The 11196-nt window shown below is 42.0% G+C and overlaps 2 protein-coding genes across 2 annotated transcripts; one reads left to right on the top strand and one right to left on the bottom strand.

Annotated features, from left to right (window-relative positions):
- Positions 1 to 3672: 3672 nt before the first annotated feature.
- Positions 3673 to 6996, bottom strand: arxb (aristaless related homeobox b; the record flags this gene model as incomplete). Its single annotated transcript, XM_081390111.1, has 5 exons — positions 3673 to 3913; positions 3996 to 4291; positions 5255 to 5300; positions 5813 to 6293; positions 6876 to 6996. 5 exons carry the CDS (start codon positions 6994 to 6996, stop codon positions 3673 to 3675), a joined length of 1185 nt encoding a protein of 394 aa, XP_081246237.1.
- Positions 6997 to 9032: 2036 nt separating this feature from the next.
- Positions 9033 to 10841, top strand: spag16 (sperm associated antigen 16; the record flags this gene model as incomplete). Its single annotated transcript, XM_081390312.1, has 1 exon — positions 9033 to 10841. The coding sequence occupies one exon, from the start codon at positions 9033 to 9035 to the stop codon at positions 10839 to 10841; it is 1809 nt and encodes a 602-aa protein (XP_081246438.1).
- Positions 10842 to 11196: the final 355 nt, after the last annotated feature.

Here is an 11196-nt window from a genome sequence, read left to right as displayed (position 1 = left end):
CCTGAGTCCACTCCAGAGTCGGCTCCAGCCCCCTGAGTCCACTCCAGTGTCGGCTCCAGCCCCTCAGTCCACTCCAGAGTCGGCTCCAGCCCCTCAGTCCGCTCCAGTGTCAGCTCCAGCCCCCTGAGTCCACTCCAGTGTCGGCTCCAGCTCCTTAGTCCGCTCCAGCCCCTCAGTCCACTCCAGAGTCGGCTCCAGCCCCCTGAGTCTGCTCCAGTGTCGGCTCCAGCCCCCTGAGTCCGCTCCAGTGTCGGCTCCAGCACCCTGAGTCCACTCCAGTGTCGGCTCCAGTCCCCTGAGTCTGCTCCAGTGTCGGCTCAAGCCCCCTGAGTCCACTCCAGAGTCGGCTCCAGCCCCCTGAGTCCACTCCAGTGTCGGCTCCAGCCCCTCAGTCCACTCCAGAGTCGGCTCCAGCCCCTCAGTCCGCTCCAGTGTCAGCTCCAGCCCCTCAGTCCACTCCAGTGTCGGCTCCAGCCCCCTGAGTCCACTCCAGTGTCGGCTCCAGCTCCTCAGTCCGCTCCAGCCCCTCAGTCCACTCCAGAGTCGGCTCCAGCCCCCTGAGTCTGCTCCAGTGTCGGCTCCAGCCCCTCAGTCCACTCCAGTGTCGGCTCCAGCCCCTCAGTCCGCTCCAGTGTCGGCTCCAGCCCCTCAGTCCCCTCCAGTGTCGGCTCCAGCCCCCTGAGTCCGCTCCAGTGTCAGCTCCAGCCCCCTGAGTCCGCTCCAGTGTCGGTTCCAGCCCCCTGAGTCCACTCCAGTGTCGGCTCCAGCCCCCTGAGTCCGCTCCAGTGTCAGCTCCAGCCCCCTGAGTCCGCTCCAGTGTCAGCTCCAGCCCCCTGAGTCCGCTCCAGTGTCAGCTTCAGCCCCCTGAGTCCGCTCCAGTGTCAGCTCCAGCCCCCTGAGTCCGCTCCAGTGTCAGCTCCAGCCCCCTGAGTCCACTCCAGTGTCGGCTCCAGCCCATCAGTCCACTCTAGAGTCGGCTCCAGCCGCTCAGTCCGCTCCAGTGTCGGCTCCAGCCCTCTGAGTCCACTCCAGTGACGGCTCCAGCCCCTCAGTCCACTCCAGTGTTGGCTCCAGCCGCTCAGTCTGCTCCAGTGTCGGCTCCAGCCGCTCAGTCCGCTCCAGTGTCGGCTCCAGCCCTCTGAATCCACTCCAGTGACGGCTCCAGCCCCTCAGTCCACTCCAGTGTCGGCTCCAGCCGCTCAGTCCGCTCCAGTGTCGGCTCCAGCCCTCTGAGTCCGCTGTCCTCGAGCCGCCCTTCGTCAGGCTCGTCGTTTGTTTGATGTCAGTGTGTTCGTGGTTGTGTTTCCTTTGAATTATCCCCGTGCTTATTGTATTGATTCCTAGATTAAAGATTTATATTGAGTATCTCCTTTGTGCGCTTCATTACAGCAACCGACCGTGACTATGATATTTAGTGCTGTCAAATCGATAAATCATGATTAATCGTATCTAACATAAACATTAGGGGGGAATAGAGCGCAGTCTCGTGGGTACCCCCCGGCCTGCGAGGGGCGATGGGGGTATGTGGCGAGCAGGACGAAGCCGAGGGCCGTGGGAGAGTGGCACGAGGCCGGTGACATGATTACTGATGAGCGACACCTGCGCAACGCACCGGTCTCGTATTTCTCACGGAGGAGCGGAAGTATAAAGGAGGAGCGACGACAGTGAAGAGCGAGAGAGGCCTGAACAGGCCTGAGTTTGTGTTATGTTTTGTATTTGTTTTATTTTTATCATTAAATATATTTGAATGTATTCCCGCCTCCTTCTTCCCATAACAACGAACCTCGTTACACACACAAATATATAGGCTATTGTATAAGGTTGTATGAGAACCCAAGAGATTGGGGACACATTATATTTAGTGCTGTCAAATCGATTAATCGCATCTAACATAAAAGTGTGTGACTTTTATGATGCGATGATTCGATTTTACAGCACTAAATACAATGTGTCCCCAATCTCTTGGGTTCTCATACAACTTTATCAGTGGGTGATTCAGTTTGTGATTGAAAAAAGGCTTATAAAGACACCTGCACTTCCATAGTAGCCTAATACTTGCTAATCCTCCTACTCCTCAAGTCACCATATAACCAGAGGTCTCACAATAGCAATCCCCGAAAAAATGTTCAGTTCCTTTCTTTATAGAAAGTGTCTTAATCCGTGGTTGGTAATCAGTGGTTTAAATTGACCATTCAAACATGTTAACACATTAAAGCCTTACGTCATCACGGGCAGACCTCTGAATGGTGGTTTCTGAATAGCGTTTCAGATCTTAATTAGGACATTATAGGCTATTCTAGCCTATATTATTCATTGCTTTCAATGTTAGGTCAAAGATGCTACACATAGTCCCACGCTGGTCCAACGACATGCTGTTTTTCACTGATCAGATGACAAATCACCGTATACACCAAACTAATTGGATGAAGCTTAGTTCGAAGGAGTTAAACTAGTTTTTTTTTTAAAGAAAGAAAAGTTTTTTACGAATGGCATCGACTTAACAACTGCCTTTGACAAGAAAAAAGGACAGTAGGAAGCCTCTTAATTTGCGTGAATAGTGAAAACAAGTTTGGGCATTAATGCCCAGATTACATGGACACCTATGGAGGTGTTAAAGCTTTAAATTTTGCCTTTCTTCACAGCAATTCCCATGGCGGCAGAGAAGACCCCTAATGTAGGTTACAGAAGGTAATAGAAATAATTTTAAAATAAATGTTTATTTTCTCGCATTCGTCCTCATATAGGCCTACTTGTTTGTTTCAAATACCTATAAAGATATTAAAAAGCGCTCAATCAGATCAGCGAACTGTTGCCATAATTAAAAACAAACGCGTCTGCTTGTTAGCCCAATCTGCATGTACATTTTGTGGTTTCTGCAAGGTTGCTTAAAACGCTGTTTTGTGCAAACAATCTGTGATTTAAAAAAAATGTCTATGTAATGCAAAGGGGGAAAAGCATTTTAAAATGCCCATTACACTTAGCCCAGGTCAGAAATTGAACAATAAGTCTTTATGTATTTTTTAACCTGTCCATTTATTGAATGCATTAAATACAGAAGAAATTTTAAGACAACACAAAGCATTTTCGATTCAGTTTTCACATTATCTTAATATTTCCCTGGCTAATTCATCAAATTTCCCTGGCTAATTTTATTTCCTTCCCTGAATTGTGGCTCATAAGTTTAATAAATATAAATAAAACTCATGGTATAATACATGGCAGCCATAGAAAAACTGTTATAGTAGTCTACTATTCTGTGAACAGAAAGTGCAGCCTTTTTCAAAAAAATCCTAATACTGTATGTCTGATGTAGAATAAATACTTGTAGAATAAAACACTGTTACAGAAAAAACCTTGAAAAAATGTTGGATGTGTAATAGTAACATGTAAAAGCAGCTTGCCCTGTTAATTTGCTCAGATATAGCTGTTATTTTTGTTGTATCCATTTATAATTATGAAAACAGAATGGAAATCTAGATGGTTCATTCAACAACTGTTGAGAACAAAAACTTTCAGCACTCATCAACAACCAGCAATAAACAAAGAATTATGAGAAGGCTACAGTTCAACTTCCAGAGACTAAAGAGACATGTGTCTATCTATAATAACTCTGTAGATATTAGTGCTTCTGCTTGACTTTGGTCTTTTGCCATATCTCGAGTGAGATGAGTCTCAGCACTCCTCTTTTCCAGCGATTCCTGCCGCGGTGATATGAGTCAGTTGAGCAGAATGCTCCTTCGCTTTGAGACGGAGTGCTGCTATGCTGGAAGTACGGAAGTCCACCGTCGGGGGGGACGGTAAGGGTGGTGAAGAGGAGAGAAGGTTGTTGGTGAGGTGGGAGCGTTGAATTGGACTCTCGATGGCAGGAAGGGGTATCCTTTGCAGTGCCATTGGACCTAAGCTTGTAAACAGTCTGTTGGGAAATTTAGAAACAGAATATTATAGTGTGAAACGGAACTTAATGGTTTTGTGTTGAACATGCAGATGAGGCTCACCTTCCAAAAGGGGGGCTCATGAAAGCGGGATGTCTAAACATGGCCGCGCCTAACAGAGCACTGAAGCCGTGAGGGGAAGCAGAGTTTGGGGGTGGCTGAGCCAGTCTTTGGAGGGGGCCAGGCCAAGCTGAATCAATAGCTGGATGCGGGTTTGGGACAAAAGGATTCCCACTCAGGTAATGACATAAGGACTGTGGAGCAGAGGGGGTTCCAGGATAGTGTAGGCTCAGAGTGTGTGACTGAACCCCCGCCTTTTCCCGTTTCCTCCATTTTGCACGTCGATTCTGGAACCATACCTTGAGAGGAAAACAATGCTTTTGTCAGTTTTGTCAGTAAAAAGAACAGTTTGTACGTTTGGTAAAGAAATCTTGTCCCAACCACCCTGAAAGCACATCAAGCTAATAATGTGCTTTCATGTATATATTTTTCTTTTCTGTGTGACATTGTAAAGCTTACTGTTACTATTACTGTTGCTATTGTTCCCTTAGTCAAAGAAAAATTAAAGCTAGACCACAGGCTCAAATAGAATATTCTTGGATATCACAAGAAATGCAATGTTACAGAACTTGTATTATTTCTGCATCTCATATCTGTGATATGAGTCATGACTGAGAATAACTACCTAAAAATTTAAATCCTATCATTTACACATGTCTTTCTAAAACTGAATGACTTTCTGTCTTCTGTAAAACAAAATGTGAAAGAAAAAAAAAAATCAAAAAATGTCTTATTTTGTATTTGTATGCTAAAGTTGTGAAACAAACAACTATGAGGGTGAGTAAATGTCAATGATAAAATACAATTTTATTAGAGCTAAATAAAGAGCTAAATAAAAGAACCTCAAATGTTATATTCTTGGACATTTTTTATCTGACGTAATAGCTCATCTAATTGCCCACTTCTCACTTAGATCTGCAGATCTAGATCTTATTTTTACGTTGCTTTTCAGTGTATCGAAATAAGCTTCTATACACAAATCCACAAGTCAGGTAGTGTAGGCTGTTTGTATGTTCAATATGAATCTTATATTTTCGATAGTTTGTCCCGTGAATTGTTGCCATTGTATAGAATTGTACTTTAAAAATGGCAACTATATTTAGGACGTATTACTTAACGGTTAGGCCTACCTATTAAGAATCCAATTATGTGTTTTGTTAATGTTTCATGCTTTTTAAGTGGGCCCAGTCATGAAGAGTGAAAGAGAACAGGTTAATAAACTGAATGTTGAAAAAGGTGAGATGAATAAGAAAGTGACTTACTTGCACCCGTGCTTCTGTAAGATCAAGTCTCATTGCTAATTCCTCCCTTTAATTACAGAGAGAGAGAGAGAGAGAGAGAGAGAGAGAGAGAGAGAGAGAGAGAGAGAGAGAGAGAGAGAGAGTTGTAGGTCGAGTCTTGATCTCTTATTTTTATTCACATTGACAATGAATTTGACTAAATTAAAAAAAATATATATAGGCTAGCCTATATTTATTCGTTTACATTCTTGTGAGCAAATATGCAATTATTTTAAACATTCTGTATTGAAACGGCTAATGTGAATTTAGGCAGCCTGTATTGCAACGAAAATATATGAAATATAAATTATGATTTATAATTAATGCCTAAGCTTTTTTTTTTTTTTTATTAAACATTAAAAGTGTTTTTTTTTTAATTCTACTGAAAATGACTGTTGTGTTAAATGAAGATGTGACGGAAAATGCCATTTAACCAATAAATCACTTTATTTTATTATTATGTATTATTGCATAACGTTAAAGCATTAAGGTCTAGCAGCCTACATGTAAGGCAAATTATTTGCCAGGTGTTGCCGTTACCTTGTGAACACATCAGGGTAGTGTGTCTTTTGAAAAGCTCTTTCCAGCTCCTCCAGCTGATAGCTGGTAAATGTGGTCCGGTATCTCCTCTGTTTTCGTTTTAACATCCCATCTTCAGTGTCACTTCCCGCTGATAAAGTAGTTTCCTCACAATTCTTCAAATATGCGTCTCGTTCTTGCAGCCCCAATAGATTGGGAGACACATTTGTCTCTCTGTTGGCTTCGTCCTCCTCCGGTCTTGGCGTGGGACTGGACGCGTTTTTGCAGGACTGTAGAGACGCATGTTCCTGATACGACCTAGCACGAGTGATGCTTAGAGAGGCTTCAGTCATTTTGATCTTTTCACAAGCTGTGTGTCTTGCCTCGTTTTCGTTTGTGTGAATGTCTATGGTGGAGGAGTCTGTCAGCCCGGCGAAGGGGCGGCGGAGCTTCGGCGGCAGGTGCATGTCTGGTTGAAGGGACCACAAACTGTTCGGTGATGCTGTCAGTAAAAATAATGTATCTAAACTATTATCAATAGGATTAATTAAGTTATAGATAACAATATAATTTAATTACACAGAGAAGACTATACTTTTAATGTCCGTGCAGTTTAATTTAACATGATTTGTTCTTAATGAGTAGGCTATTTAAGCTGCAGAAACTTTCAGTCATTTCAACTTAAATTACATTAAACTGACTTAAATTAGTTGAATCTTGTTTAACTTACAGCAAAAAAAAAAAAAAAAAAAAATTGCTTAACTTATTTTGATGAGTTAAAGCAACGTAAAAAAAACGTGTAAAAAACACTAAACTTCATGCATACATTTTTTACAGTGTAGGCTACTTAATATGTAATTACTCTGTAGGCCTACTTGTAATTGTTATTGTAATTAGGCTAATTGTAATACAATATTTGCTACACACTAATTCATTGTTATAGGCCTATTTCAAGTCCACAGAAATAAATTCTTATTTAAAGCAGAGGCTTCATCTCTTGAATACTGAGTTTAGAAATAATAATTCAGTTCACAATACATGTGAAAACAACTAAAACAGGAATGCATCATAATAAGCGACTTACCTTTAACTTTTAAGGAGCTGTTCCTTCCCAGAATACTGTCGATGCAGTACGAGGACAACATGTGTGATTTAAATTTGCAGTTTGTTTGGTCTGGATTTTCCCCCTCTGCTTCTTTGCTCATATCTCTGGCTTTAATGAAGGCTAGACAGAAATCAAAAATCCATTTCAGCGCGCGCGTCCCAGAGCTCTCGCTGACTGATCGCAGCAAAAGCTCGAGCACGCCGACCTTTGTACTGATGCTTCAGCTTCCAAAACTGATCTAGAGCATCTGATTGGTTCTCCGATAAAAGCCTCTGTCACAGGCTGTGTCCTTCAGTTTAAAGACACTTTCGCTTTATCTGGCCATTTACACATTTATCCAACACATTTCAGATTGAAACTGACTACTTAAGAATGCCATTAGTAACACCAATAATAGCCTAGCCTAATAATAATAGCTAATAATAATAATAATAATAATAATAATAATAATAATAATAATAATAGGCTAATATTTAATAGTTACATTAGCCTAAATATAATAGGCTAATGTAACTTTTAAATGCAGGCCTATTAATATTGGCTAAAGAAAGAAAGAAAGAAAGAAAGAAAGAAAGAAAGAAAGAAAGAAAGAAAGAAAGAAAGAAAGAAAGAAAGAAAGAAAGAAAGAAAGAAAGAAAGAAATGATAATGCTATTCCAAAGACACATTTTTGAATTAACATTATTGCATAGCTGGCTGTCATATTTTTTATAATTGTATTTATGATTTAGTGTGGAAATCAAGCGTGGCACGCGCTCAGCAGGCTACAGTGCGCCTTGAGCGCCATCTGCTGCATGAAGCCAACACATTTACCTTTTTAAATTGAATAAAAGGTGAAAAGGAGAAAGTAAATAATCACAAAGAATTGCCAAATTACAACGCTTTCTTATGTGCAAGGTCAAATTTAGTTAAAAGTTATAGCTTTTTTATATGTCTGACTGGACACTATTTGTGTGGTTAATTTAATCAATAGGTTTCTCATATCTTAAATAAGTTTTAAAAAAGTAAAAACACACAAACAAAAAACAACAACAACAACGACAGCATCAACGACATGTCATTATATTTTCATGGTATCGGTGTTTACACGAGGACAGTGTTGCCAGATTGGAACGGTGATTTCCAGCCCAAAAGCTCACCAAAACCCGCCCACTACAAGAAAAAACCGCCCAAAATTTTACTGCCAAAATAATATGATATAATTTCATTACCATGTCATTCAAGGTTGATAAGCACAATTTGTATCTCCTTAAAACAAATAACAATGATAAAAAAAAAAAAAAAAAAAAAAAAAAAACCAGGAAAACAGATCAAAACGGCAATAATTAAGGAGAATTAGCCAATATGACTAAAATGTCCAGATGGACACTGTCAAAACGGCAATCAAGAAATGAACCGATGACTTTAACCCTAGGAAAGTACACAATGCAGAACATAACGCAGAATTTAGCAGTCAAAACTGATTCATCGTTGATTCAAACCTTTTTCAGCAGGTGTCAGGGGCGAGTATAGTGCAGTCTGGACGGTGTAAAGTTGACGATGTCTGGTACAGTTAGGCTAGTGTGCACATGACCATGGACATAACTGTGCTCTCCTCTCAGAGTTATAGTCACCATCGATATCTCCCACCACGTGTACATTTTTAGAGTTGCTCACTATCTCACTCTTTACTGTGTACATACAACTTAGTAGAGGCATTAGCCATCACTTGAATATACAGCTACAACTTATCGCGCTCAATCGCATCTGCCTGCTGATCGCTGATTGGCTAAAAGTGCGTGCTCGTCGGTGATGTCAACACCAATGCCAGCTGACTCTGCATGGGCGTGTGTGTACAGTAATGTCATGATGACTGATTTTATGGACTACATGCACACTTTATTTTAGTTTTTTAACCAATTAGACTTTAAAATGTAGATGTTTGAAAACCGCCGAACTGATCCCAAACCAGCCCAAATTTTGTCCACCCGCCCAAACCCTTTTTTACCCGCACAATCAAATTCAAAACCGCCCAATTGGGCGGGAACCCGCCCAATCTGGCAACACTGCACGAGGACAGTTCTCATGGTGCTCTCTCATGTTCACCATGGAAACAGTACACAACTTGGTAAAGCACAACAGAGCGGCTGAAGTGAAAATGGCAGCGGAAGAATCCGTCGACGGTCCATATTACCTCGAAAAAGTTTTAATTCCAGAGGACTCCGAGGATGAATATACATACGACGAAGTGAGTGTCGACGACGAACTCAGCATAACTGAGGGGGAAGAGGATTTGGAAACTGCCGTTAAAGCAGCGCGGGATCAAACCAAATGCACAACACAGAGTGTCAGTTCAGCCAAACATCCAGTTCCAAAAATACCTGAAGTGGTGGACGACTTTCTCCGCAATTATCTGGTAAAAATGGGCATGAAAAGAACACTAGACTGCTTCCAGGCAGAGTGGTTTGAGATGATACACAAAGGCTTAATTAAAACAGACCAAATGGAATTCGTACCTGATGCCTATACACACAACCAGCTCCTGGAGAATGAGCTAAAAAAGATACAAAGAGAGCGGGATAGCTATAAACAGGCTGCATTTGAAGCTGGAGAAACCATTGTAAAACTCCAAAGAGAGAGAGACTTCCATAGGATGCAGCACAAGCGTCTTGTTCAAGAGAAGAACAGACTTACTGAGGACATAAAAAAGCTGAAGAAACACTATGCGTCCTACGAGCCTGCTCTTAGACAGCTAAACGATAAGTATCAGACAGCTGTGAGGCAGAAGATGCTGGTTAGTCTGGAGAGAGACAGAGCGTTCAGCCAGGTTCAGAACCTAGACTCTCTACGTACCACGCATTCTTCCCCAGGAACTCGAACAGCTCTAAAAGCTGCAAACCCTCCACAGGAAAGAGAAAAACCCCAGAAAGGAGCACACCCGCCATGTGACAACATTGCATCATGCGATGCTATAAAAGACCCCAACAAGAACACAAAACATCCTAAGGATTCGGAATTCCCAGCCAGCACTCGCGTCAATCCCTACTTGCCTCAAATCAAAGCTTTCTCTTCTGTCAACACCAAATCAGCCAACTTCTCCCTCTCAAAGTCTTTTAAAGCACACACAACAGCAGTAAGCTTCCTCGCTCTCCATCCCCGTAAAATGATAGTAGCCTCCTCAAGTGATGACCAGCTTTGGAGATTATGGGGAATACCAGAGGGAGAGATGATCATGACTGGCGAGGGTCACACTGATTGGCTGTCATCCTGTAGTTTCCATCCCAGTGGTGGTTACCTGGGTACCACAAGTGGGGACGCCACAGTAAAAATTTGGGACTTTGCCAAAGGTCGATGCATGCTCAGTTTGGAGGGACACATCCACGCCACCTGGGCCTGTTCCTTCCATTCCTGTGGCGATTTTGTGGCCTCTTGTTCTATGGATAACACTGCTAAAGTGTGGGACTTGAATAGCGAGCGTTGCCGCTGCACTCTGCGAGGACACGTTGACTCTGTGAACAGCATTTCTTTCCTGCCCTTCTCAAATATTCTACTAACCTGCTCGGCAGACAAGACCCTCTCTCTTTGGGATGCCCGTGCTGGATTGTGTGCCCAAACTTCCTACGGGCACAAGCATTCGTGCAACCACGCAGCCTTCAATGCCACCGGTGACACAATTGCTTCGTGCGACTCTTTTGGGGTGGTCAAATTATGGGATGTGAGGAATGTGTCAGCAATGGTGTCCATAGACACTGGGCCTCATCCCAGCAATCAAGTGGCCTTCAGTCCAAATGGAAGAATGCTGGCAGTGGCGAGTAACGACGGCTCTGTGAAAACAGTAGAAGTGGCATCTTTACATATGTCTAGTCTAATAGCTCATGATGATGCCGTTCAGAGTGTCATTTTTGACCATAAAGGGGAATACATTCTGTCTGCAGGCTCTGATGGTGCAATTCACATCTGGTCATAACAAAACATATTTACAATAGTTGAGAAATGGATAAATCGAATTTTAAATACATTCTGACATCCTTTGTTATTAATAAATATGCAAAGTAGCCCTATTTGTTTAAAAATAAAACAAAGTTTCCTGCACACAAAAGACAACCTTCTAAATTCTGGGAGAATTTTATTATAAGCTTTAAATAACCAAATTAAACAGCTATTTAAAGCAAAAAGTGCATTGCAAGAATGTTATAATTGAATTCAATTGAATTTTTTTGTGCTTTGGCACTTTACATTGACAAGCATAAGGGAATATTTACTTTTACATAATAACAGGCATCGTTTTATTACATGTTCTTATTAAATTTGCATGTCTACAC

This window comes from Scardinius erythrophthalmus (genome assembly GCF_964197995.2).
Source record: "Scardinius erythrophthalmus genome assembly, chromosome: 17".
Lineage (NCBI taxonomy): Eukaryota > Metazoa > Chordata > Actinopteri > Cypriniformes > Leuciscidae > Scardinius > Scardinius erythrophthalmus.
The sequence above is the reverse complement of the archived record's forward strand: the minus strand, read 5'-3'. Positions and strand labels throughout refer to the sequence as shown.